Source organism: Numida meleagris, chromosome 6, assembly GCF_002078875.1.
Source record: "Numida meleagris isolate 19003 breed g44 Domestic line chromosome 6, NumMel1.0, whole genome shotgun sequence".
Taxonomy (NCBI): Eukaryota; Metazoa; Chordata; class Aves; order Galliformes; family Numididae; genus Numida; species Numida meleagris.
Window position 1 is genome coordinate 7,373,732 of NC_034414.1, and position 26,587 is coordinate 7,400,318.

The 26,587-nt window shown below is 40.6% G+C and overlaps 3 protein-coding genes across 22 annotated transcripts in view; 1 reads left to right on the top strand and 2 right to left on the bottom strand.

Moving 5' to 3' along the window:
- The window catches only part of PPFIBP2 (PPFIA binding protein 2), a 92,857-nt gene extending 84,947 nt beyond the window's left edge, over window positions 1-7,910 (top strand). For 13 of the 15 annotated variants that reach the window (XM_021400937.1, XM_021400936.1, XM_021400940.1 and 10 more), the window contains 9 exons: window positions 375-513; window positions 1,053-1,181; window positions 1,713-1,863; window positions 2,031-2,142; window positions 2,854-2,942; window positions 3,689-3,817; window positions 4,421-4,546; window positions 5,348-5,536; window positions 5,929-7,910. In XM_021400937.1, coding sequence (XP_021256612.1) covers window positions 375-513; window positions 1,053-1,181; window positions 1,713-1,863; window positions 2,031-2,142; window positions 2,854-2,942; window positions 3,689-3,817; window positions 4,421-4,546; window positions 5,348-5,536; window positions 5,929-6,117 — 1,253 coding nt within the window. In that variant the 3' untranslated portion in view covers window positions 6,118-7,910. The remainder of the gene's footprint in view (window positions 1-374; window positions 514-1,052; window positions 1,182-1,712; window positions 1,864-2,030; window positions 2,143-2,853; window positions 2,943-3,688; window positions 3,818-4,420; window positions 4,547-5,347; window positions 5,537-5,928) is intronic. The other 2 variants (XM_021400938.1, XM_021400950.1) reach the window with 2 other exon arrangements.
- On the bottom strand, window positions 1-22,204 carry LOC110400775 (NADH-cytochrome b5 reductase 2). 3 transcript variants are annotated; one of them, XM_021400961.1, is made up of 11 exons: window positions 19,989-22,204; window positions 19,336-19,432; window positions 18,926-19,072; window positions 18,366-18,438; window positions 16,518-16,624; window positions 15,401-15,530; window positions 13,884-13,967; window positions 13,085-13,170; window positions 12,520-12,619; window positions 11,653-11,855; window positions 1-466 (listed from the first exon to the last, which is right to left on the bottom strand). In XM_021400961.1, exons 1-10 carry the CDS (start codon window positions 20,039-20,041, stop codon window positions 11,683-11,685), a joined length of 1,050 nt encoding a protein of 349 aa, XP_021256636.1. In that variant the 5' UTR covers window positions 20,042-22,204; the 3' UTR covers window positions 1-466; window positions 11,653-11,682. The 3 variants fall into 3 exon arrangements, with proteins under 3 accessions (XP_021256636.1, XP_021256635.1, XP_021256637.1); XM_021400960.1 differs by having other exon boundaries at window positions 19,685-22,201; XM_021400962.1 differs by lacking the exons at window positions 19,336-19,432; window positions 19,989-22,204 and adding an exon at window positions 19,152-19,273.
- OVCH2 (ovochymase 2) overlaps window positions 19,841-26,587 on the bottom strand; it is a 20,254-nt gene continuing 13,507 nt past the window's right edge. For 3 of the 4 annotated variants that reach the window (XM_021400952.1, XM_021400951.1, XM_021400954.1), the window contains 6 exons: window positions 26,082-26,268; window positions 24,543-24,615; window positions 23,827-24,022; window positions 23,266-23,417; window positions 22,712-22,880; window positions 19,841-22,282 (listed from right to left, as the gene is read on the bottom strand). In XM_021400952.1, the coding sequence (XP_021256627.1) occupies window positions 22,260-22,282; window positions 22,712-22,880; window positions 23,266-23,417; window positions 23,827-24,022; window positions 24,543-24,615; window positions 26,082-26,268 (800 nt within the window). In that variant the 3' untranslated portion in view covers window positions 19,841-22,259. The remainder of the gene's footprint in view (window positions 22,283-22,711; window positions 22,881-23,265; window positions 23,418-23,826; window positions 24,023-24,542; window positions 24,616-26,081; window positions 26,269-26,587) is intronic. The other variant, XM_021400953.1, reaches the window with a different exon arrangement.

Sequence of the window (26,587 nt, forward strand, 5' to 3'; positions counted from 1 at the left end):
TTCAGATGGGATTTTCTTTTTTTTTTTAAGGTATTTATTCTTGGTTTTATTTTGCTTTCACTGAAGTCAACAATAAAATTCCCACTGATTTTGAGGGACAAATTTTGGTGTTAACAATAGGAAACACGAGAGTAGATAAAGATCTGGAATTAATGTTTTAAAATACATTGAAATAACAATATTATAATACCCCTTTCTTGTATCAAATGTACAGCTACTCTTTTTTTAAACTTCTGAGCAAGATTATTTTTATATAAGGACATTTTTATAGCTATCTGTACTTCATTATGTTTTTTCATTTAAGAATTAGTCACCGATATAACAACTTGGTCACACTTTGTACTAATTATCGACAATTATTGTTGTTAACCCAGGAGAAACAGAGAACATGGATGGTACAGTAGTTTCTGACGACCTTTCACCTCCTTCTTCGGGAACGGATTCGGGTCCACAGTCTCCACTGTCTCTAGAAAACAGAAAGAGTCCAAAAGGGATCAAGAAAATCTGGGGAAAGTAAGATAATTTTTTTTAGTTCCTTGGCACAGCACTTCGAACCCAGAATTCATCCAGTTCTCATCAAAAGATACAGCAAGAGTAAAATAAAATTCAGGAAAAGGAGGGAAGGCAGCTCTGTGATTGTACAGGTGTGTCTCTGTGTACACATGGGTGGAGGAAAGCGGATGGTAAGGTTCAGAGTGCCGTGCTGTCGGAAGAAATAATACATTATTGTTATTGTGCTGACAATTGAGAATACCAAGTTTTAGTGTGTTCCTTTCATCTACTTCAGGACTGCAGCCATTTACAAGTCTGATCTCTGGTGTGAATTATTATTTGGGTTGAAGGGTCACAGCTGCTTTGCAAAGCTTTTCTTTATTTCCTGGGTTAGGTCTAGACAGTGTGTGCCTGCTACTTCATCAACTGCTGCTCGAATCAGATGTTTGAGGTTTACAGGAAGATTAATACAGCTTCTAGCTGTCGTTACAGTTTCCATATGAAACAAGTGTTTGCTGCTGGATGCTAACAGTACTGTCTTGGCACTCTTGTTTTGAAAGAATAAGAAGAACTCAGTCTGGTAACTTCCCTGCAGACGACCTGGGGTTGGCAGAGTTTCGACGGGGTGGTCTCCGTGCAACAGCTGGACCTCGGTTATCCAGATCAAAGGAAACCAAAGGCCAGAAAAGGTAACATTTTTTTCTTGCACAGCTTATTATATAGTGTTTACTGAACAGTAAAATGTTCCTCTTGTGAAATATGCATTAACATACTTAATTACACACAGAATTCCACATCTGGAAAGAATTTCTCTGGTAGAAAGTGTAGCCCAAGTAGTTTGCCTATCTGCACTCCTTCAACTGCAGGTAGCCGTGCCAAAAATGTCACCAGAAAATTTTTCATCATCATCTCCTGTGGGACTATCTGCAACCATGAAGTACAGCAATTACCTTTTTATGTCCTTTCCCTTTTCTGTGTGAAACTTGTATCCTCCTCTTCCTGCCCTGCCCGAAATGACCACAAGAGGAAGCTGGGTAGTCAAATTACGAGGACGCTCGTACACAGCATGCACTGCAAGAATGGCTGCTGGAGTTGATTACTGCCCAGGATAAAGCACGCTAGTACCTGGCCCTTAGTATCTCCTCTAGTCTGCGATGGTCTCTCTCATAATTTCCATATTCTTTTCTTTAAGACTTTCAAAGAGTTCTTTTATTTTTCAGTGACTACAATGCTCCGTTTGCTCAGTGGAGTACTGAAAGAGTTTGTAACTGGCTTGAGGACTTTGGTCTTGGGCAGTACGTCATTTTTGCACGGCAGTGGGTGACTTCCGGCCATACACTGCTAACTGCGACGCCTCAGGACATGGAAAAGGTAATACTTGTACCTGTTTCTCCTAAGCAAACTCCAGTTGCTTCTGTATAACCAGACCCCTTCCAACAGTTGGCAATTCCACATTTTTGAAATGTGTTCCTAGATGTTTAATGAGATGAAAAGAGCCAGAGGCAAAGCAAACTATTTGTTAACGGTTATTATTACAGGAAATGGGAATAAAGCACCCACTGCACAGGAAGAAATTAGTTTTGGCCATTAAATCAATAAATACAAAACAAGATGAGAAGTCTGCACAACTTGATCATATCTGGGTGACACGTAAGTGTTTGAAAAATTGTTTAGAAAAAAGTTGTTTGGAGAATTTTGTTTCTTTTATGTAGCGAAGTAGGAATTAAAAAACTTGAGTATTTTCAGATCAATCATCAGATGAATATTCCTTCAAGGAGATGACTGTATGGTGTATTTGCACGCTTGGTACAATCTCAAGTGTAAAACAGCACTGGGAGGAATACTTTATAAAGCACATATCATCTAACAATCTGATGATGGTATCCGTGTTTCACAAATTATTCCACAATTTCTCTGCAAACTGAATGGTAGAGTTCCCATGGGAAGTTCATATAAGTTCACTATAAAACTGTATATTTAATGTTCAGAACAACACAAAAATGATCATTCTATGAAATAACATTCCCTGTTGAAACTTAGTGCTCTCAAAAAGATGTCTGGTAACTGCTTAAACAAGAACCTATCTCAGGCAGCCCATCCTTCTTGAGGGAGAACGAATATAAATAGGGGTGGGAGGTCTCGGTCTCGCAAGCGCTCAGTTACGCTGCAGAAAGTAAATACTTAAAATACAGCAGAGGTATTGTTAACAAAGCTGGCTGCTGGGAATTGCTTTGAGGTTCCTGATAGCGGCTGTCCTTTGGAAAGTGAATAGGTGGAACGAGCTACTGGAATGCCTCAGAAGAAACTGGCTTCATTCTCACTGATGCAGACTTGGGTACACCATTGTTCTTCTATCTGCAGGCTGGCTTGATGATATTGGTTTACCTCAGTACAAAGACCAGTTTCATGAGTCCAGAGTTGATGGGAGAATGTTGCAGTACTTAACTGTGGTAAGCTAGAATCTTTTTTGCTGAACTCTGAACTTCAGAATGACTAAAGAATTAGTTTTTTTTGCAGACCAGAAATAATGAAGGTAGGAATTCCTATGCATTGTGTTTAGTGCATGATTACTATTCCTAAGGTACGTAAAATAAGTAATAGCGTTATAGCTGACTTCTGCAGAAGTTTTTCTTTCAATATCACGCGACGCACTAAGACTTGAAGGTAAAATGACCTGTTTTACATACAGCTTCTTGAATGTTTTGTTCTCCTCACCAAGTTATCAACATTAGGTAAATTAAAGGTAAGCAGCAAATCCAGTAACTTGTACAGCTCTGATCACATTAGCAGCGAACCATACAATACACATAGCCATTATGTTTACTTACACAGCTGCCCTGCCCAGGTTTGGATAATATTTGTTTTTTTTTTACTGTGCTATGATAAAAATGCGTAATATAGCAGTTATCAAAAATACAACCTTTGCCATAGAAGTATGATCTCTATTGGTCCATGCCAGGTGTGAGTTGCTAGCTTCAGTGATCCTACTGCAAGACCATCTTAATCAGACCAAAAACTATCCACGAGCCCTGGTTTTACTTAATAGGCTATAAGCTCTCCTTCAGTTTTAACCATGTTAATATGGTGCAATACTATAAACCAAAAACTACATACAAAGCTTGGAATCTTACTTCTTGGGGAAGGTACCTGTTTTTGAATGTGTTCTTTGCTGCTTAAAAGGCTCTCTCCTTCACAGAATGACCTTCTCTTTCTGAAAGTCACCAGTCAGCTGCATCATCTGAGTATTAAGTGTGCCATTCACGTGCTGCATGTCAACAGTTTTAATCCCCACTGTCTTCGCAGACGACCAGTTGAGGAGGTAAAAGTATGTTTAAGTTACTTCATTTAAACAAGCGCTGATTACTCCATTATTGTACTAATCAGTAGCTGTGCTGCATTCCTGCTCTGGAATATAACACGTCCTCTCTGATAATAAAAACCTGCTCAGTTCACAAGTGATTGAGCTATTTATTAGATGAACGTTATGCACCTTTCTTTGAAACTTATTTGCTCCGTTTTAAGTTAATTCAAGTTTTGATGGAATAATTTGGATGCTCTTTCTTGGCTGTCTTAATTTTATTATGGAAGACTGCGTATTGTTTTCACTCTACCTGGTCAGCAGAGCTTATTCTTAGTGATACTGTGACAGCCTTATTAATAATGGACTTCTCAAAATGTTTATTATTTTTACACCCGGCATGTGTACTCTATTATTTTAGAATGTGATGCACTATATAGGTTTCATCTGTCCTAGACTATACCTACCACCCCATCAGAGGATGTTTAAGAGATGCCTTGAACAAAAAGAGGAAGTGCTCCTCTTTGTTGAAAAGGAAACCATGTTTTCATCTAAACTCGGGTTTCATTTTGTGAAACACTGTGACAGAGCAGGATGTATTGTCATCATCTTTTCTGGTTACTTTAACAGAGCAATGTTTCACCTTCTGAAGTAGTGCAGTGGTCCAATCACAGAGTGATGGAATGGCTCCGATCAGTTGATTTAGCAGAATATGCACCAAACCTCCGAGGAAGTGGAGTGCACGGTGGCCTCATTGTAAGAATTCTTTTTAACATCTTACTACATATCTACAAAGAATTGACAATGCAAACGTTATTTTATCTGGTGCTTGTCACGCACCACGAAACGCAAATGGGCATTTGCAAAATGAAAGCATGATCAGGCCTTTTAAAAAGCTTCTGTATCTGTGCATCTTAATTTTACAAAAGAAAATTTAAATAGAAAAGCAACTGCTAAGACGTTCTTATAATCAGTGGTGAGCTGTGTATATGTTTAACAGCAACAGTAGTACATTAGAAAACAACAGCTGGTATTGTGGGGAAAATTACCGTTACTGTATTACTGAGTGTTACGTGGAGCAGCTTTAATAAAATTATGCTGACGCCCTGCCACAGGAAATAATTGTTTTGAACTCATATCTGTCTTGCCTGCAGTGAGAGTTTTTCTGATTCAAAATACGATTTGTAGCTTTGAAAAGATGAGTTCTGAAATACTGTCATTCTAGTGCTGCAGACTTTTTGCAAAAATTAAATAGAAAAAATGTGCTAAGATTAAGTTTGTTTTTAGAATAATACAGTAGTAAAAGAAGTACAGCAGGAAATCCCCAAAACAACTTTGTTGATGGTAAATATAATTGGGTGTTTGTCTGATCACACCCTGCATTTCTTAGTGCCTAATGCCACATGTTTCCTATTCAAACCTAGCACCTGTCATATTGCTACTGACTTAAAAAAAGACTAGCATAGACGGAATGAAGAAATCCCTCTGCTAAGGACCATATTGATTTACTATTGCAAATATTTAACCGTATTATAAAAAAATTGATCTTTTTAATAGATTCTTGAACCTCGCTTCAATGGTGACACATTGGCAATGCTGCTGAATATCCCACCTCAGAAGACCCTACTGCGACGCCACCTAACAACCAATTTTAATGTATTAATTGGACCAGAGGCACAACAAGAGAAAAGGGACATAACGGAGTCAACAGCATACACGCCTCTGACCACCACTGCCAAAGTTCGGGTACGTGCTGCTTTTGAAAATGAGATATTGCAGAATCTCAGCCTTATTCTCTCATTTCTCATAAAGAAAATATGGAACATACGTGGGCGGAGAGAGATCAGTTCTAGAAGCAGTGCTACATTTTCCTTAACTCCAGATACCAAGGCATTTAATTTGTAGCTATCTTTTTAAATTTGTTTCTGAAATTAGCATGCAATCCCATCTTTTCATAGAAAAGAGTTTGTTTAAACATATTTGAAATGAACTTTAACTCCCACTTTAAACAATTATATATATTTCTGAATCTATGTACTTGAAGGACTACGGTACACGAGTAAATCAAAAGGAAAGGATTTTGAATGTTTAAAGAACAACCTTATTTTCCATGTTTAAAACTTGCTTTCTTATTTTAGCCAAAGAAACTTGGATTTTCACACTTTGGAAATTTAAGAAAAAAGAAATTTGATGAATCAACGGACTACGTTTGTCCTATGGATACGAACCCAGGTGCTACAAATGGTACTCAGAAGAACTACGCTGGATACAAAGGCCTTAGCCCACTCACTGATAGGGAACTGGACCAGGTGGGACAAACAGACTGATGCCATTCTCATCTCATCCTCTTCCTGCATTCCAAAGCTTGCAAATAATCAAATGTTACCATATAACAGTATTTGCTGCATCTGCATGAACTCATTGAGAAAGTTATTGGCTATGGACCGTTGAAAGAGTTCTATACTAAGAATGTCAAGGTTTGTTGTTTGTTTTTTTTTTAATCAACGTAACAATGAACTCACTCATCTTCAAGCCCTTTTTCAGGAAGGTAACGCCTTTACACTACGAAGGTCAGTGTATTTTGGCTATTAAGGTAGAGGCTACAGTAAACAGAAGATTTTTGTACGTTTGGCTTTCATAACCTGAGTATGGCACACACCTTTTTTCTTTATATGGGCAGTTTTTAATGTGATAAGTTTATTTGGACTAATTTGTACAGATCTATCAAGTTATATATTAAAGTACAACTGGATCGTAGATTTCTAACAGATTAATCAAGGAATCACACTGCATTATTTTATTATGTACAGTGGGAAGTAGTTATGCTTAAACAGTATACGTGAAAAAAATGGCCGCAGTAATGAACAAGATTATTAATAAACCAACATTTAAATAATTCACTTTTGTCATTTGGTAGTGAACTGCTTAATGAAACTGTGTCCAGACTTTGCATAAATGATGAAAATTAAAACCCCTCAAACTCTACTTTGTTGTTGTGTAAAGGAATGTAAACCCTGAAAAATGGAGCTACTGAAGGCTTGTGTGAACTTGGCAACACACAAGACTCAGAGGCAGCTGAGGTAAACAGTCCTGTTTCCAGTGACCTTAGTGAAACATTTTAAACTTAGTGTGAAAACGGCCACAAAATTGCTAAGACTAACTATGGAAGTCATTCTGTCATCTGCATGGTTTACTGCATCTAACATCTCATTGGTTGTCATTATCTAACCGTTGTCTTTCTCAGTGTGCGCGATCGTAAAAAATCAAGAGCTGTTCCTACGTGGGGACAATAGCAAACCCTGACAGAATCAAATATATGCACTGTAATTCAGTATGCATGTCCAGTTACACGATTACGAGCTGAAAGGGAATGCATTAACTCTGAGCCAACAGCTTACAATGCAAAGCTGTTCAAGTGTTACAGAAACATTCTATTTTTTTCACTAGGAGAGTGGCCTTTTACTTAAGCCCGGTTTCTGAGCGTGTGGTCATACAGCAAAACCTTAGTGCCCTAGTACTGATAGCCTTTTTGTGTAAAAAGAGGTAGAACTGTTAATCCTTGCCTATGGAGGCAATTCAATTACTGGAATTATGTGCTTCACCTTCTGGAAAATATTACTTTTCACTGATAATGAGTTATGCTATTCCTTTTCTTGTCTAAATTACAGCTCAGGTCCCATGGAATCAGTTCTCTTAATCGGGATTCAATCTTTCTTTAATCCTCCGTTAATGCATTTTCATACGCTTTATAGCATGGAGACATTTTTGTTAATTTGCAACTTGGAAATGTGCTGAAATCAGGTTTTAGAAGTACAGCACCTTCACTTGTCAAGGCAGAGATACCTCCCCAAGATGCATGTACAGTGAATAATATTGCACACAGTGTCGGAATTGAACTAGCTGCTGAATACTTTTACAGATGGAACACTCAGAAGGAACAGTAAAGCAAATAGGGGCTTTTTCTCAAGGCATAAGCAATCTTACGGTATGTACCAATTTTATTCCTTTTGAAGTCACAAATGTATTCTGCTAGAATTCAAAGTTGGTTATTGCTGGTGAGTCACTATTCTTGGAATGCACCTCCTTAGAGCCTGGTTGCACATGACACTCAAAAAAAAAACCCCAAAATCACTTAAGTAAGTTATACTAGAAATAAAGTTTCACTTCAGCATCTTCTAAGTTTTCACCAATTCTATCTCTGTGACACAGTGACAGGCATCCATCCCAAAGACTAGCAAAGAGCTAAGACTTGAAGATGTCCAAGAGAGAAAAATAGCACAGGGAAATAAATCACTGCATATTCCTGACTCCATGTCAGTCAATTTTTTTTTAATTAGTTAATTGACTGCAGATGTATGAACAATGCCACACACAAAATTTGTTGAAAATGTCTAGTTTCCCTATTTAAAGCAGCCAGTCAGGAGATTCCTTTTAATGTTATGTGGCTCTAACCCCCTCTGTTGTGAATCTGATCTCATTACAGCTGGATTTCTTGAACTAAACTCTAGGCCTCTGACTATGTCCGCTTGTTTTACTATTGCTGTGATTTTTTTCAGACAATGTTAAGCCAAGATGAAATGCTAAATGACAGCAGATTTTTAACACCTACCTTAGAAGACTGGAGATGATATTTCAACGTGACCAAGACCACTAATACCTCATGCCTGCTCGGGGCGGGCCAGGAGAAGCCTGATGCTGTGGTACAGAAAAGCTTTACCTCTTTTCCTCTATAGTGACACACACCATGTAGTATTTAGTATTGCTAACAGAGCAACACTTCACAGGTAACTCTCCTCTGCACTACTTTCCACTTAATGTAATGTCAAACAGGTGCTGAAAGAAGTGCTACAGAATTGTTTCTTATGCGGAGTCTGGAAAGCCAGTATGTTTTACCCTTGTATTTTATCGTCTTTTACATGGTATGTTTATGTACTGTTATAGGAAAAGTCTTTTTTTTTTTATTTTTATAATCAAGTTGTAATGCAAGAATCATTAATATTCTGTTATACCACATGGACTAATCAGAGCCACCTAGCAATTCAGACAGGTGCTGCCAAGTGCAGCTGTAATGGCTCACTATTACTGCAGTCCTGCCAGAGATACTTTCCCATAAAAGGATTTTAATCTCTCACCCCTTTCATTAGTATGTGCCCTGCCCTCTTTTTTTTTTTTTTAAATAAGCACAGTTTAGAATAGGAAAAATAAAATGTAATAGTATCCACCAAGCCCTTGCTGGAGGATGACAATCAAGATGGCTTGTTCACAAATCTTTAGCTAAATCAAAGGGCAATTAATGGAAGATATAACTAAAATACTTAGAATGATGCTTGCTGTACGCTGCGACAGAATTTCCAGCATGATTGTTTCAAATTGTAGGCCTTTAAGTTGAACTACTGGTGGGGCTTTTTCTGTACTTTCCTGTTTTGTCTAAAATGATTAGTACTGAGGTACACGTGCAAGGAGCAGGGCGCTCACAAGCTTTCTGAACAATCCACACAGTTCAGAGAGAACATTCTTAGCATAATACCTGGTTAGTGCAAGATGCAGCACAGGTTTTCAGGAAGACAAGGAATGATTATAACAGTAATTTCTTTTCCATTGTTACAGCTAATTAAACATATGCCTGCAAACAGCCTTCAGGGCTGGAGCTGGTAGTAGAATGTTTTTATTTTACGCTTTCAGTTCTCTCTTCATTCCATCTACAGGCAGACTTTCATAGAGTAGTTTATTTGGCAATGGGAGATCAACACTATTGCTCTGTCACATGTAAAATGTGACTAGGGCACATCAGGCAAGTACTACAGTAAAACAAACCTCTGTTTCTTTTTAAGCACCTGACAAAATAGATCTGTAGCTATCCTACAGAGGTACGCAGGACAGCAGTACTGTAACAGGGAAACACATCTTCTGACTGCTTACATGAGTTCAAAGGTGAAACTGTCTTCTTCGCAGCTGCAATTGCTTGTGGAATCTGATAGCATGTGCCTCTTATGTATTAATAAGGTGCTAACACAACATCTTATTATACAGAGAAATGCCAGAAAAGAAATCTGTCCAACTGTAAAGAAAAGGCTTTGTATGGATAGGCATGGTTTGCATTACTCTCGCCTTTCTGGCTACAAGATGTTGGTGTGTTTATTAATATAGCCCAAGGGTGGGCTACTCCTAGCCACAAACCTCCCAAAATAAATGGGAAATCTCAGGTACTGTCCAGAGTATGTAGCAAGGGATCTTTGAGAGCTGTCTAGTCCTCACTTCATGAGACCCTCATAACCCTGCACTCTATTATCAGATTTTAAAACCTACGCGTGATTTAGATGTTCAAAACATTAAACTGAAGGCTGATTTTTTCAGTCACTGAACAGTAAGATAATTGAAAATCCAAAGGAATGATAAATAAGTCTGTACACGAACAAACTAAACATACCAGTCAACTACACCTCTAACCTGGCAACGAGGTAGTGCAGTCAGTATATGAGCTGGTCACTAGCACTAACAGACACATGAAATACCCCGTTGGGTTAACTGATCAGATTCATCCTAGTTGTAATACTGTAATAACTGCTCTGGCAGGGGTACCCTTAGTATCACTGAGCTATTCCAAGTAGCTTTGCAGATTTCTTTTGAGGCTGTATTTATAGCACTGTAGTGTTGTGCTAAGCTGGATGTGAATATTTAATCTACATTATCTTCCTTTTTAATACAGTAAGAAATCCTAGTTATAACACAGGCATAAGTGCTTACACCTTTGACTGTTATGAATAAATTCTGAACATTCTTCCATTTCTTCCTGACTGTGGAATGACTCTAACAGAAACAGAGGTGGCTGATTCCTTATCAGGGACAGAATCACCATTGTGAATGCCTGTGTCTTTCTCTGCATTATTGCTACAACGTCCCTATGTCAAGCTTTAATTACTACATGGTTTATTTTGCTTCAGAGGAATTAAAATATTTAGTAAGCACAGTTGTTTGCATCTGAAGAAACAAGTCTTGTGTCTCTGAGATTTTTCAGACTCAAAGCAATTGTAGTACAAACTAACTCCTGAAAACGAATATGCAGTACTGCATGTACTGACAGCTAAAAATTCAATGCTACATGGTAAAAATACTCAGACAGGGCACAGCTGAATGTAAGATTGACTCAACGTAGCTTACAATAGGAAGGAAGAAGCCATGCTTTCTCTTAAGCAAAGGGAACAGCCAAAAGAACAAGCACTAACTACGATGACAAAAGTATCCCTGGATACTCATTTCTGTATGTGTAATCCAGAGCATCCATATATAGTTGGCAGCGATGGTTTAGCTAAGGCCATCAGAAGACAGCATGACATTATATGTTCTCCTCAATAACTTCCACATGAATGAGAATTACTATTACAAAAATAAGCCGTTACATGTTACTTAAATTCTATTAGTGGCATACTGTGACATTTTGCTTACAGTCTTGTAAAGGGCTAGAAAGTAGCGTTTTGAGAAAAAAAAATTGTTCTTTGTTCTCTCCTTCACCAGAACGAACTAAATTAATTACCTGTAGAGCGCTCACATCATCCCAGTCCAGTTTCACAGCCCTCTCCCAAGTTCCATATCCACATTAACAAACAAGTCATTTTATTGCTGTCCTACTTCTCAAATTACACACAGTTTTCTTAGAACTACAAATGTAACACTTCGTATTAACTTAGACTAAGTTACTTCCCACGTAATTGAAAATAATTTCTCAGCCTCTTAAAATTGTCAAAAGTCATTACGAAGTTAAAACTCAGAAATTGAACTATGCCATTAAAAAAACACACACAAAATTAAGAAATAGTGTACAGTTACATACCAGTCATTCCTGTAGGAAAATACGCAGTACTTACCGTAAGAAAAAGTACCGGATGACATCACTGTTAATAGGAAAATATACTGCTCTTGGGATAGCCGAGTTTGTCCAGGTTGGGCTGACAGGCAAACTGAATCATAGGTGGTGGCCCACACATAAGAATGAGCGTCTCGCTGCCAGGGGAAGGGAGGTGGCTTTTAATCATGTCTGCAGTGACGAAGCCAGAACTGTACTTCCACTCTGAAACAAACACATCAGACTATTAATTTCACTCTGTACAGTCTGAAATCTCTTTAAACTGCGTATGTTTTTCTCACAAAGTAGCTGAAGGTTTTACAACTAAGCAGAGATGGGGACAAATCTCCCACTGTGCTCAAACCTCATGATCCCTTTTAAAGAGGACAATAAGCACGTGGCTAACAAGAATCTGTCTGAAAAGGGACGATGCAGACTTTCAGACAAGAATGCCTATGAATAAATGAGAGCTTTAAACAAATTAGCTATCAGGCAGGAATAAACAAGAAGAATAAATTAGGTTTTCTTCCAAAGAGAGAGGTCACCCAGGGCAGTTGTACAGGGACAGATATTGAGACCTGTGCCACTCAACACATTTGGAAAATCCTGGAAAAGAGATCATCCAGTGGTAAGGCTACAAGCTTGGTCATGACAGAAGTTCTGCAGTGTTGTTAAAAGAGTAAAAAAGAAATGCTAGGTGGTTTCAAGGACCAGTATCATTGAATACCTCTACCACTTTAAGTGAGCAAAGTGGGGAAAAAGGATGCTATCTTAACACACAAAAATATGTGCTTTAAACTGATTTACCGACACAAAGATAATGCTGTTATGAAAACAGCAGCAGTTTTCACAAGAGTAAGCATATGTCCAGTGTGTACCAGTAGCCTACCTTGTGGGGGCCTGTCCAGGGTATACCACAGTGTGACCTGATCGGGATGCCTCTTAGCAATGTCTTCTAGCTCGGCTCTGAGCAATATATCCTTTTCCGTCTGCAAAATGAGACTGCGATTTAGCTCTAAACCATCTTAGGATAGGATGTGAGCTTACCTAGCATGCACCAAGACAAATGCAGTGGTAACTCATTCAAACTTTCCCCTTACACGATAGGATACTATCATTACAGGCTTCTATAAATTCAGAGTAAGAGCAACCAACTATGAGACTTAACAGTCACCTAAACACGGTTTTAAAGATGGCAATCTGATCAACTTTTGAATCACAATTAGCTCCTGTTAACCAGGGTTAACAGAATTAAACAGAACAAAGTCCGGTTTCTTTGAACCCATCAACCATCTCAGACTGTATTTTGTCACACACATTTAGCTGAAATTACAGACCAGACAGACACTGGAAGACATGAAGCACGCAGAGCAGTATTTTCTGCTTCAAAAACTCAGGCCAGCAAAAAAGGTAGGCCATTAACAGAGGACAAACAGGTGGATCAGTATGCTTACCTGATTAGCAAAAAGAAGGTAACATTTGGTAGAGTCCTTAGGATCACTTGTGATCTGACGGATCAGCTGCAACATAGGAGTTATTCCTGTTCAAAACAAGGCAGTTTAGAAACGCAATTCTTTCGATCCACATACGGCTGCAGTTTCGATTTTCCTCCTGCATTCCCTCAGTCTTCACTGGGAGCTCATTTTGCACAGGGCTACAAAACACTGAATTTCCAATCCGTGCCAAATGCAGAAGTTGGGATGTTTCTGTTGTTCCAAATCGATTAAAATTAAAACAAAACCACAATGCTTGTATTCTGGGGCTTCCCTCTTCACCATTCTCTTATCACACCAACTAATTTCAGCCTCAGGCCATTCTCCTAAAATATTTTTTGTCACTGACATTGGAGCTCAGAGAGTAAAGTGACTTCTCTGAGATCACAGAGTAAACTGAGACTAGAACTACAAAGTTGCTAGCTCTCAGAGCTCAAGCCACCGGAATGCTTCAACATCACCTAACACTCGTGTACAGAAAGAAATACCAGTCAGATTCTGATCATATCAGGATTCAAAAGAGGGGAGATCCAGTGAGTGCTCAACTCTTAAGACACAACTTACTCAACACTTCAAGCATGTTCTTTGCCCCAGGTGGACCCAAACACCAAATCCACACAAGCAGTGTGAAAGAGCAGCTTAGGCAGTGATCATGGAACTGCTCTGCTGCCAGAGTACAGTGCATTAGCCTCCTCACGAGCATCCGTGAAGACCTCTTATTTCTCTGAAGTGACATTTGCTATGATGAGAATAGTTGTACCTGTTCCTCCAGCTATCATCCCAAGATGCCTTGCAAACTTTTTCTGTGCTTCAGACTTCTTATCAGGCTTGATCAGAAAGGTACCTAGAAGAAATATTCAAAACCTATAGACACATTAACTCCTAAACAAAAACGTATACAACTTCCATGGGAATATACGTCTACCACCCACCAATTAATTAGGGCAGATCTCCTGGAAATGCTAAATGTGCTTAGCGCAGCCTAGAAGCCTTTTGTATACTCACAGCTTTGAACATCTGATTTTCACCTTCCCAGCTAACCAACATCATTTATGATAGACTCAGGGATTCCCATATCACTGACCAAAACACTCAGCAACTGTGAAAGCTGGTGGTAGCTAAAGGTAACCATAGCCTCGACAGAGGAGAAGGTTTCTTAGGCCATCTTCATCATCCTCATTTACACCATGGATCTAGTCATTTCTCTATGTCCGCGTTCACAGGAGTGGTATTAAGTCAGCATCAAGCAAGACGCTGCAAAGATGATCAGGTACGCTGGAGCCTTGCATACTTCATCAAGCACTTTTGCTTTTGTCTTTCGTTTTCAGTTAATGAGATCATTGTGCTGCTTGCAGTCAGTTAGGTGACTGCCTTCTAATGTCCTGTGATAAGACCTTGCTGATTTCTGACCTACAACTGAGTACACCATCACTTTAAAACTGTTACAAAACCAGAGAGTTTGTATTCATCTCCAAGGAGTGACCCAAGTGAAAAGCCCATGAGAAACATCATACACAAAAGGCACTGGACATACTCCAATTATCTTTAAAGAAATCTACAACTAGTAACAAGCTCTCCTAGCTACTACTCTTCATAGCAACCAAATCAGAGCTGAAAGGAACATTTGTAAAACATACATCACTCAAGTCCTCTGAGATATAACTGATTCATCAGTGTATTATTCATCGTGAAAGGCCGCGATCCAGGGAAGCGCTGAGCACTGCTTCCCCTGAAGCAGGAATATTAAGTGCACAGTCCCTCTCTGTCGAGATGAATGCAAAATCCTTTGGCCTTTTACTAGCATCTTCAAAGAGGATTATTTCTCTGAACGTACTACTTCCTCCCAGCCGATTCAGACTTGGTTTAGTAAGGAAATGGAGCTGGCTCACAGTAAGTTATTTAGTAACACTGCTGAGATTTTCAGAGGGCATTTGAGGCTACAACCTGCCCTATGTCTGGAATGTCTCTCTCCATGTGTGTATCTGAGGGACTTCCAGTGCAGCCTTCTCAGTAATATAATACAATAGCAGATGTTTCAGATATAATGATATGGTCCCAGGAATAAGGCAACAACCAGCTATTACTCTGTAAACACTCAGTACTCTCTCCATCATAACCAACTCTGACAGGCCTTTGGGCAAGATCAGAAGGCATGGATTTTCTCTTTTCCACTTTTCAAAGTAGCTTCTCTGCAAAATTACCGCAGTTTATGAAATACCTCAGATAACAACTAATTAAGTTCCTCCCTTCTGCTCTCCCACCTTTGTGTCACAGTACCTGACCCCTTGTAAACAAGCAGTCCATTTGGCCCCCTGAAGTCAATAACATCTCCAATCTTCATGTTGTCTAGGTACTGGGACATCTTCCCACCTTCTGGGAACTTGGGATTCACATTTTTGTAGTAAACCTACAAAAACAATCATTTCTATGACATCAGCCATTAGTTTTCATGCAGTCTAACATTTTACCATTTCAAAGAAAGATGGCAATAATTCTTTGCTCAGTTATCTGATGTGCCGTGCAACAGTAAGCAGACAAAGTAAATAAAATGCTCTCCCATCCACTTGCTGTTATGCTCTCTGCAAACAGCAGAGAGCTAGTAAGAACATGTGTCAAGCAGATTATGCCCTCATTTCACCATCCCTCCAACAAGAACCTTACGTTACCCCATTTTTGTAATCACTCTTTCTGAAAATAGCATTGCTGCATCTTCTCTCATTGCAACCTTCCCAGAGACTTCAACCACATACTAGCATTTCAGCCTTTCAAGACGCGTGATAAGTATTAAGTCGTTAATAATAATTCACTATATATGTAACATGAAGAACAGAGAAAACAAAAAAGCTCAGAAAAGCCCAGATTTTTGCCAAGTACAAACTCTGTCTTAAGAAACAACTGGAAAATCCAGAAGTCCTGGGATCAAATCATCTCGCACTGCCTAGCTTATAGGATTTTCCTTATTTCTTTATCCCAGTTTCTCAGTAAGCCCATTAGCACAACTTCTGACGCTTCCAGATGTATAATTGCACTCTCTCTAGGGTCATAAAAGACAGTTCTTACTGACATGTTCCCTCTTACAGGTATGAGCAGTAAGTACTAACAGCAGCATACGGCAGCCTGAGGAAGAGCAATTGCTATTTGTTAATTGCCAAAAAAAATACTAGGGAAGTTCCTGCGGTACTGCCAGCTCCCTTCTCCATCTCCCCCACCACTACTATTTCTCTGTGATGTACAACAGGTATACAACTCACTATTCATGAGTAAATGTGAGTTTGCCATGCAGTCATCCTATCTGAAAGACAACCAATTAAAATAAACTCTATTTCACTAAAACGAAGTCGTTTCCTTCCTTCTAGTAAGCAATTCATCTGTATGAAAGGAAATCAAAATTTACCTTTATAATTAAATCAACATAGCCTTTTGTCTCATCACTGGAAACTGGGGTATAGGCTCGGATCACCAGATTACCATTGATTTTTGCAGACAGGTAAACGTGTTGGCCTAGGGAGAAGAATTACAATCCAGTGATTTACTTTTTCATCCCCTGGTTTCAAATCCTTCTTTGGCATAGAAGACAAAACAGAAAAGCAGGTACTGTAAGCCACCAAGCATAAGCAACGATGCAGACAATCTTTGCAATATAAATGCTATATAAAACATTTAGTCTTAACCTCTGAATCTAGTTAGGAAAAATAACCTTTAAGAAGTTCTATAGATCATTATTATTTTCATGGCGCATGCTTGCATATGTATTCTCACACAGTTTACCTTCAAATAAGAGCCAACACAAGAAGTGCATATTTTTCTACAATCACAAGAAACTATGGAACTGTAGGGTAAATCTTTCTTAAGTTTAGCTCCAGGGAGTTATTGTTATGCAAAGGTTGCTACAGATAATAGCAAAAATTTGTCTAGGATGGAAAGTTTGGCTTTTACCAACTGATGTTATTTTGTGTTATCTTGTGTTGCTATGTATTAACACCAGAGCTGTACTGTTGAAAAAAAAAACAATTGTCTTCATAGCTGTAACTCCTATAGTTTTTCTCCAGTTTATGCAGCTTGGCTGTAGAGGGTACCTGCTTTGTAGGATTTTCTGTTCTGTACTTAGATTTGGTATTTAACTAATACAAACACCGCATATGCTGCCACCCAGCTTTACAAACAGCACCATTAATCTCTAAGTAAAAACAAAAAGCAGAAACAGCAGCAGCGGAATTACTTTTAGCAAAATGATCTTAGTACAAAGTAGAAGGCAGGAATCTAGCCCATGCAGTTCCAGAATCGTATTCCTAATTTCTTAAGAATAAACTCCAAATAAAAGCAAGCACGTGCCAACGCATTGATCCTTTGCCTAGTTAATGCAGTTAATTCAATTATGTGTCACATACAAGCCTGGAGAGAACCTGAAGAAAGACTGGAGCTTGACAGGCTGCATGCAGGAAGAACGTGCCCACAGCACAGAACTGGAAAGACCTTGACACTTGTGCATACAGCAAGGAAGCTGCCAAACACGGTACAGTACAAACAGGGCTCCATCTGCCACATCTGCAGATCAGCAAGGGACACTCTCCTCTGCATAGATTACCATTAATTCAAGGTCCAAGGTTCAATGCCATCGCGCTTTCAGGGTACGGGAAAGAAGACTGTACCAATCCTAGTCTGAAATGAACTTCCTAGCGCAGAAAATAAGCCAAAGTTGTACTTGTATTTATGTCAATCAAAGTTCAGTGCATGCACAGAAATGGCTCTAAAAATTGCAACATCTTTTATAGAAATTTCCACTGGGATTTGCATGCAATAGTCGCAGTCTTCCCAGGCAGAAGAGCTCTATTCCTTATCTGCGAGCGTGACTCTTTTTGTCAAAAACCTGGGGACGCTTGACAAACTGAGGCACCAGAGGAAAAATAGAACAGAAGTAAGTAGTATTAAAAAGCTCTGACAGATACCTTTTGTGCCCGTATCCTGAGCAGGTTTCCTCAGACTAGATCAGTTTCACCTGAATTTCACGTTCTTGTTCCGAACTACACCACACAATTTAACGCAAGCAGGACAAAGCACACACAGGAAATCTGAAATGTGACTCTTTGGGAAACTTGGCTGACACTTCCCTCCGACAGAGCAGCTTTCAGGTGCAGCTCTTAACTCCGCTATTTGCTGAGCTCTGAATTCCAATGCAGAAACCCAAGAACTTCAAAATCCTCATGACCAAAACCACATGTATTTAAATGCTGTAAGCATTTACCTACAGGTAATCCTAACACATGATCTGACGAAGGGAGCCCAAACCGGAATTTCTTAGTATCGTGGCTGATTTCCTATTTAAAAAAAGAATAAGAAAAATCAGAATGAAGGCAACACGTCGCTGCTGGGAATCTCAGGCTCTACCCCACGCTCTGTGTTAGTGACCCCGTTCTTTGTTAGCAAGAATCCAGGGGCTAGCAAGGGCAGCTGAAATGGCTTTGCAAATGAAGTTTATGCAGCTCTGAGTTTTAGGACCTAGGAGCTCTCCCCTTCAGCTGCACGAGGTGTGCTGCCCGGCCCCCCCAGCACCCGTGCACCTGCTGCCCACGGCCACCCGGCACGTTGCAGGGCTCGCGGCCAAAGGTCGGGCAGGGCAGGGCAGGGCGGGCTGCGGAGTCGCTCGGCAGAAGTCGACGGATTAACGGAGCTCTAAGGACTTAAACGCACACAGCAAGGAGCCCGGCTTTCTTAGGAAACCACCGCGCCGACAGTGACCCGCCAGGAGCGGGACCCGCCGCCGCCCCTCGGAGGGCTCCGCGCACACCCCGGCCCGCCGCTCACCTCTTTGCCCACCAGCGGCAGCGGGTACTTGGCCTGCGGGTCCCGCAGCGTGACGGGGCGGCTCGGCCCCCGCCCCGCCCCTCTGAGCAGCAGCAGCAGCAGCGCCGACGCGGCCACCGCGGCCACGGCGACGATCACGGGGGTAGCCTGCGGGGAGAAGGGCAGCGGTCAGGAAACGCCCGCCCCCCCCCCCCCCCGCGCCCCGGCCCCGCACCCGGCCGCTCACCGAGAACGCTTCCATGGCGGAGGCTCCCTGCCGGCAGGCGCAGCAACGCGCCCGCTCCCCGCCCGCCTCGGCCCCCGCGTGCCGCCGGGCTCCGCCCCGCGCTGCCGCGTGCCCGTGCTACGCTTCCCGCCCGCGGCCGGGGTCGCGTGGTGCAGCGGGGCAGGTCCCCGCGGCGGGTACTCACCGCCGTGCTCCTGCACCTGCTCCGCTGCCTCGTGCCCAGCAGAAGACGACAGACGACGCGGGAGCTGTGGTGCAGTCCCCGCGTGCCTCTGTCTGTTCTGCAAAACAACACAAGTCAAGTCTTCTAGGCCAAGGAGCACACAACCGTACAGTGCAAGCTAACGATGCGAGGTTCACAAGCAAAGACAGCATCTTTTTGTTTTCCCGCAGAAACACCCTCCCTCAAGTCCACTAGTTCTCTTCCGTGCCATGTTACAAAGAAGATATTTTTACTCACACGCCAGAGAAGGTTTATTTCCAGGTTTTAAGCCCTCGGGGAGCCCCAGCGACCTTTTAAAGCAGCAGCCTACCTTTCCATTGCTGGGTCAGGAAAGTCTCCTGTAACTGTTAAGGAATAAAGTGGTCTCTGCATACATGTTGTACAAACTAAAAATACAATTCCATTGCATTAACTCAATTGAAAGCATTGTTTTTAATTTCTTCAATCAGATCTCATTTGCGTCACAAAACAGTTCACATTTCTTTTATTGACAAAAGATTGCAGCTTTCAGTGGGCTAGAAAGATACAACAAAAGCAAAACGAGATTACCTGAAAACCCGCACTAGCAGAAACGCAAAAGGTTGGCAGCATGCAGCCAAGCGAAAAACAAGTACCTTAACAATCCAATCAAATGCAGGCAGATAGGACTCCTAACAGCATGTGGCATTTTAAGTGATGTTGGTTTATCTGCATGTATCCGTAGATCCAGTGCATTCAATAGGGCTGATACCACCTGCAGTTCCTCCCTCACTGCTTCTTGTTGGTTTGGGGTTTGCTTTTGTGTTTGTTTTTTTAACTGGTGATTTTTTTATTTGCTTAATAAGCAGAAAAAAAACCACCAACTCGACGGGTACTTTAAGTCCTCTTGTTCCTGTTAAGTACAACAGAACCATGTCCAAGAGCTGAGGCACCCTGACTGCCAGCACAGTTACACGGATACCATTAGCAAACAGCAACTCCCGCCACAACTGAACGGTAGCAAACTTCCACAATGAAAAACTGCAAAGGATATTTTCCCGTCATTCCTTTCCAAAAGTCTCTTCAAGAGCTCATCAGAGATGGAACAAGCATACTCTGTCAGTAACACAGCTGTGCCTTACGCATCTTTGAAAACTAATCTGAATTCGTCCTTCCACCACGCAGTATTTTCGTGTTTGAGGCCCTCCTCTGGACGTGCCCGAGGAGGTCCACATCTCTCCTGCACCGAGGGCTCCACATCTGGACACAAAGTGATTCTGCCATTGGTATCAGCAGAGACGAGACATCTTATTGCCATCTAATTATTTTCCAGGCCATGGAGTCAAAGAAGGATTATACTCAGGTTACCTATTATGCTATCATACTGATCTAGTTTCTAAACACAACAGCTGTGCAAAGCACAGTCTGCAAATCTAATTGGAGCCCGTCATCACCGTTTCCAGTGCAAGCAGCCATTTGGGCATTAAACAAATTGCTATTTACAAGCAGATGTGCTCACTTTGCAGTGTGTGAATTACACGGTACCTCTGATTATATGAATAGATTAATTAGGACATTTGCCAGTTATTGCACGCTGCCAGAGGCTGCTGGCCTGGACCACCCGTCTTTTTGAACACTTCTGTCTGAACAACAAGCAATTTGTTAAAATAGCAAATACTAATGTCTTACCCAATTTTTTGAAAAGCTGATGCTACTTTTTAATCAAAACATCAACTTTTCTTCAACACAGAAATTTGGAACAGAGCATAGCAACACCACACTATAAATGTTCAACAGGCCATCGAGGCTTCCTTTAGACTTCTAAAGGAAGATCCATTGCTAATCAAGATTAAGAGACCTAAAATAACATATTGTACATAACTGATTTAAAACACAAAGTGGGACCACAGTTGATGCAAGGGAAACCTTAGATCAAGCACGAGAAGCATACTCCCAAAATCCCGGGTTATTGAAAAACTGTGGACGGTTGAGATGAGTATTTGCACCAAGCACAGCCCTTACTGTGTAGAATTCCCTACATTCATAACAAGTCACTTAATGCCTAGCAAATGCCTTCCACTGGAATTCTAATCTTAACAAGATGTGAAAATCTTGCACAATACACAAGCTAATACATGGGGCTTCACAACGATGGATGATCCCACTAGGCAGGCAGACCAGAAGCTGCTCGCGCAAGTCACCCAGGCTCACCGCTGCACCTTCCTTACATCTCAAAAGCCCGAGCAGTTTTGAACACAGTTATGCCTACTCTGCATTTGGTGGCAGCTTTCCAAGTACCAACATTCTTTTGATGCAATTACACATAGAAAGATTGTTACGGTAACAGGCAAATAATGTAGTCAAATTATTCTAATATTAGACACTCAAATCAATCGGATCAGGCCTACAACGACCATCATTTGGGCATATTAAAATACTATTTTCCAAGCAATTTGATTGATTCACATGACTAATCACTAGACAGTGTTCTTTTGATTCTGAGAGATGTACTGCCACTGCCTAGGTCCCCTCAGAGCCGGAGCCAACACTCTCATTGACCGTATGGAAAGAGAACTGATTTCAGTTGTTTAACACACATGCTAATTTCATGTTGATTTTTCTTTTCTCCAGTGCTGCATTTGAGTGCATGCCTGACATACATATATGGTGATCTATCCTTCCTTCTAACATACATTGACAGTGTCAGAAACCTGTAAGTAACTTATGTATATCCCAAGGACACACACGTAAGGTTGAAGTCTCAATTCAGGTAAACAAGCAGTAAATTAATCAAGGTAAGTATCAGCTACTCTATGATCTCTTCAGCAGTCACAAACTGATACGCTCTCACCAAATTTTGCTTTTAGTGACATTTGTACTTTGGAAGTGTTCTACAACGTAGTCCCTCAGAACTGCTCTTTTGACAGTTACACCATGAAAACGGGCAGATCTACAAAAAGAAAAAAAGCAAACAAAAAAACAGGGTAAACATTGCAAAGATCATCAAAGGCTGTCAGTAAACTTATCAAAGTGAACTCACTGTTGTCATGTATCATTTCAAACCTCCTCACCTTTGCTAGCCTTAAAGAAATGTGGCAGCAAAGCAGCACTAATGAAAAGCACTATTCATCAGGAGGAGAAATGCAATAAAGACACGAATAACAATACATCCTGAAAAAACAAAGTTTTCAGAAGTGACTACTGATTTACATTCACTGGCATCTAAGCACTCAGCCAGACATACTTTAAACAGCTTAAATTTCATGGTGCGCTAGACACACCAAGTATAAAAATAGTATCCTAGAAAAGGCCTCAAATGAAGTATTTAGCAGTAGCCAAAAGATTGATTTAATTGTTTTTTGTTTGTTTCCATACATACCGCTACTGTTAACACTCTGCTTGATCCAGTCCACAAAAACCCCAACGTTTGTGTATACTCCTGGGTAGGTCTTTCTTCCACAGCCCAGGCCCCAGCTAGTGATTCCATGAAGTGTGTAAAATCCTGAGTCATCTTCTGAAGGACAAACTAATGGGCCACCAGAATCACCCTGCACAAGGACAAAGGAATTTGGTTAGCATTTAAAAGCACTCTATGTTTTTAAAAGATAACTTCGGCAACAATAGGTCTAAGTGGCTCACGTCTTTAGCCAATGTATCAAAATGCATAAAATTATTTGCCATACCATGATTTGGCACTGCACCCTTCTGTCCTGCTTTCAGCAGAGGCAGAGCTAATAAAACATGGCTGTTGGTTTCTTGTTGAGCGATGGCTGCACTCTCAGGCTGGGCCGCTAGGCGGGCAGAGCCACCACCACGATGGCCCGGTGCTAGGGGAAGGCTGCAGTGCAAACTGTGCCAGGCTGTGTGCAGCCTGTGGGCTCCTCTTTTTCAGAATCAATCTGGCTGTACCCCAAGTATCAAAAAGCAGCTTACTGTGCATGAGTCCTTGCCTTCTTCCAGAGGGAATCCAGCACAGATCATCCTCTGAGTCACTCTACTGGGAAGATTTATGTAATAGGTCTGACATGCTTCAAGCACCAGGATGGGAACTTCCAGCTGATGGAGCTTTTTACTCTTTTCCCTATCTTGAAATAGAAGACATCTTAGAAACTGGCAGAGGCATTAATTAATGATACAATGCCTGCCTCACTTTTTATCACAATGAATGAAATGTATTTCCTAGTCCCTTCACTTTTTTCCAGCACAGCAGGGCTGCTCTCCACTACGCATCTCTTGATTTTATACAGCCTGCTTATTTAAGGCTTCCAGAAAACAGCTTGACTCTTCTCCTTTTCAAATGGTCTAAATCTAAACTGATTGCTTTACTTCTACTCATTTCCATGCAAGACTATCTGGGCTTACGTAAGTGAAAACTTTGTAATATATCAGCTCTCCAGGAATCAAAGTATAGATAGAATTCATGTTACAACACAGAACAAACCATAAAATACAACCACAGCCTGCTCAACCCTCAAAATGGCAAAGACTACATACCTTCTTCCTCTGCTCCCCATCCTGTGACAATGCATACGCTGGAGGGCTGAACCACTTCTTCCTTTGCAGGGAGGCACACAGGACGCACATAGTGGTTGAATTCTAAGGGCTCAGCCAGTTGCAGTAAAGCGATGTCAGAGTCCATAGTGGTCTTGTTAAAGCTTGGATGTATAATATACTGCTTTACTGCTCTTTTCTAGGAAAGTAAGGATATTGTTAAGCCTTTGGTTTTATAATTTTTCAGGCTATATGCAAGATGCACGAGGAGAAAAAAACATCTAAAAGCAGCTGCTGACGTTACCAGCTTCCTTACATTAACAAGTCAAGATTATGGCTCTTAGACATGAGTCAGGGAATGTGCGGGAAACTCCATTCAGCAAGGGTAGGAAGAGGGTCTTGGAAAAACATTAGTCCAGTCTGAGTAAACTGGAAAGCTGTGCCCTTATTATTTCTATCTTGGTTATAGAGACAATGCACTCTTCACTCAAGCACCCTCTGGGATACCACGGTTTAGATTTCATTACTGATGAACGCACAGGTCTGTGTTGATACAAGTTCTCTGGCAGTCACATAAAAACTGTTGTGCAAGTGCAGATTAAGACCAGCATTCAAGCTGTAAGACAGCTGCATCATAAGCAATTTGAGAGGTGCGTTTACCTTAAAAATAATTTTGCAAGATTGATTTATATTTTCTTATTAAGCTGAACTTAGAGTACCTGTCTGTATTCTTGCTCTGTAAGATCATGAATTCCTGCGACCACCATCCATAAGTCTCTGTACAGTTCCCTCCAAAAAAAAAAAGGGGGGGGGAGGGGTAAATACATTCTCAGGCTGTTACAACACTCCTGAAATGCAAGAATCTTATAACCTCCCACTCCCAGAAGAAATATGAAAGCCCTACATATTCCTGGGCCATCACTACCACGAAAATATACGGAAATCTTCTCATTGAGTTCAAGATAGTATGAAACATTCTCATGATGAGGCCGTGGCATCCCTCAAACAAACAGAGGACTAAGAGAAAGACCAGGTTTAAGAAGACTAAGGCTGCCTGTTGCAGAACTCGAGGCCTCCACATCACGGTCTACACCATTCCAGGGATGGTGCTGGTCTCTATCATAAAGGAAAAAGTGGATAACGTGTAAAGCACAACTATTCATATCATCAAATGATACAAAGAAATGCAACAGAAATATTTCATTCTCTGTTTTCTTAACCAAACCCTCTCACACCTTGAAAGACTGTCATAACTCCCCGATGAAATCACATTAAGCCACATTAAGTACACAAATTCTGATGTGATTGCAACATGCAATAGAGAAATCCTCCATACTATGGCTCTTAAAGCCATACTTTCAACACAGTACAACAATGCTCTTAACATAAAATTTTGCAAACTGATATTTAGAAACTTAAAAGCCTAAGTCCAAAATTCAAAACAGCATTTTCATTTCAAATTCCAACGGAAAATATACGTATCTAAGCATATTTGGCACTTGGGGCTTTTGAAAGTTTCCCCTCATTTTCAGTAATTGCAACTTTATTTAAAAAGTGAGTCAGAATACCTAATTATCATCAATCCTGGAAGCATTTAAAAAACAAAAAAAACATTTAATGACTTAAGACCCAAGGTATATGAAGTTTAAATTCATGTATTTACAATTCATTTGAAACCAGAAAACAGTCAGGTAGATCAGCCTATGAGAAGAATAATCAGTTTGCATTTTAGAAAATATTTTAAAGAATCTGAAAGTGTCACAGAGTACCCTCTTGGCTTCTGTCCATAAAAACAGAAAAACATCCATGTGATCTGAACTAACAGATCAATAGCTTCCTAATAAGGAAACAGCGTCAACTCTGTACACAAAAGCCTACTCTATGCTCTCTTAAAATCTATACAAATTTAGATTTTTATTTTTTATTTTTTTTTAAGTTTGACTCTACCTAGAGGAAATCATGCTCTGTAAATGACCCAGAGAGAAGTTATCCAAGAATAAGTGATGGTTGACAAGTATCCTGACATATCTTCAGCAAAGTGATCCGAATGAAAACTAAGCCTACAGAAGTAGGCTATTTCTTAAGTAGGCACACTATCCCTCGTACAAGTGTGTGGAGCAAAAGAGTCCCATACCAGCCAAAGTTGCAAGCATGTGGTAACAAACTGTGCCAGCCTCCCTGGGCAGAATCACCACCCTGCAGAGATTCACCGTGCAATGCAGATATTCCCAGAGGAGGATTCATCCTAGTGTACTTACTTAGAATTAAAGCAGTGAGCAGCTGTGACAACCCATTCTTTGGCAAGAACTGCTCCTCCACAGATATGTTCATCTGAAATTTGTATGCTGACCTGCCAAGGCCACGAATGCGGTACAGACTCTTCACCTCCTATTATCCTACTGAAGATGAATCTCGGCTGATTTGAAGGCACTCCACAAATATCATCTAAAAAAGAAAGGATTAATGTCTCAAGAAGTTTCTTAGAGGTTAAGATTGGTGAGGCAAAGAAAAGCCCGCTTAAGAGCCACCCCACAACTTCCAGGCTTCCCCCTCAACACTTTTCTGCCACATCTTTCAAATTCTCTCCTTAGAAATTATCCACATGTTTAGAAGTAGGAGGCGCTTTTTGCCAAAACTGAGCTTCACTGAGGTGAAAGTAACTGCTTATGAGAGGATTTTCAGATCCTATAGCACTTCAAAAGTTTTAGTCTCAGACCTACAATGAATACGAACACATTCTATTTTTCATAAACTACCAGAGGTA

What these genes read in the sequence shown, in the direction of transcription:
- LOC110400775 (XM_021400960.1), bottom strand. Translation starts at nt 19,746, where the DNA reads ATGCAGAGACCACTTTATTCCTTAACAGTTACAGGAGACTTTCCTGAC. An exon ending in CCTGACCCAGCAATGGAAAG is followed by an intron (nt 19,433 to 19,684) that starts GTAGGCTGCTGC and finishes GTTGTTTTGCAG; the next exon opens with AACAGACAGAGGCACGCGGG. An exon ending in GCAGGTGCAGGAGCACGGCG is followed by an intron (nt 19,073 to 19,335) that starts GTGAGTACCCGC and finishes TTCTCCCCGCAG; the next exon opens with GCTACCCCCGTGATCGTCGC.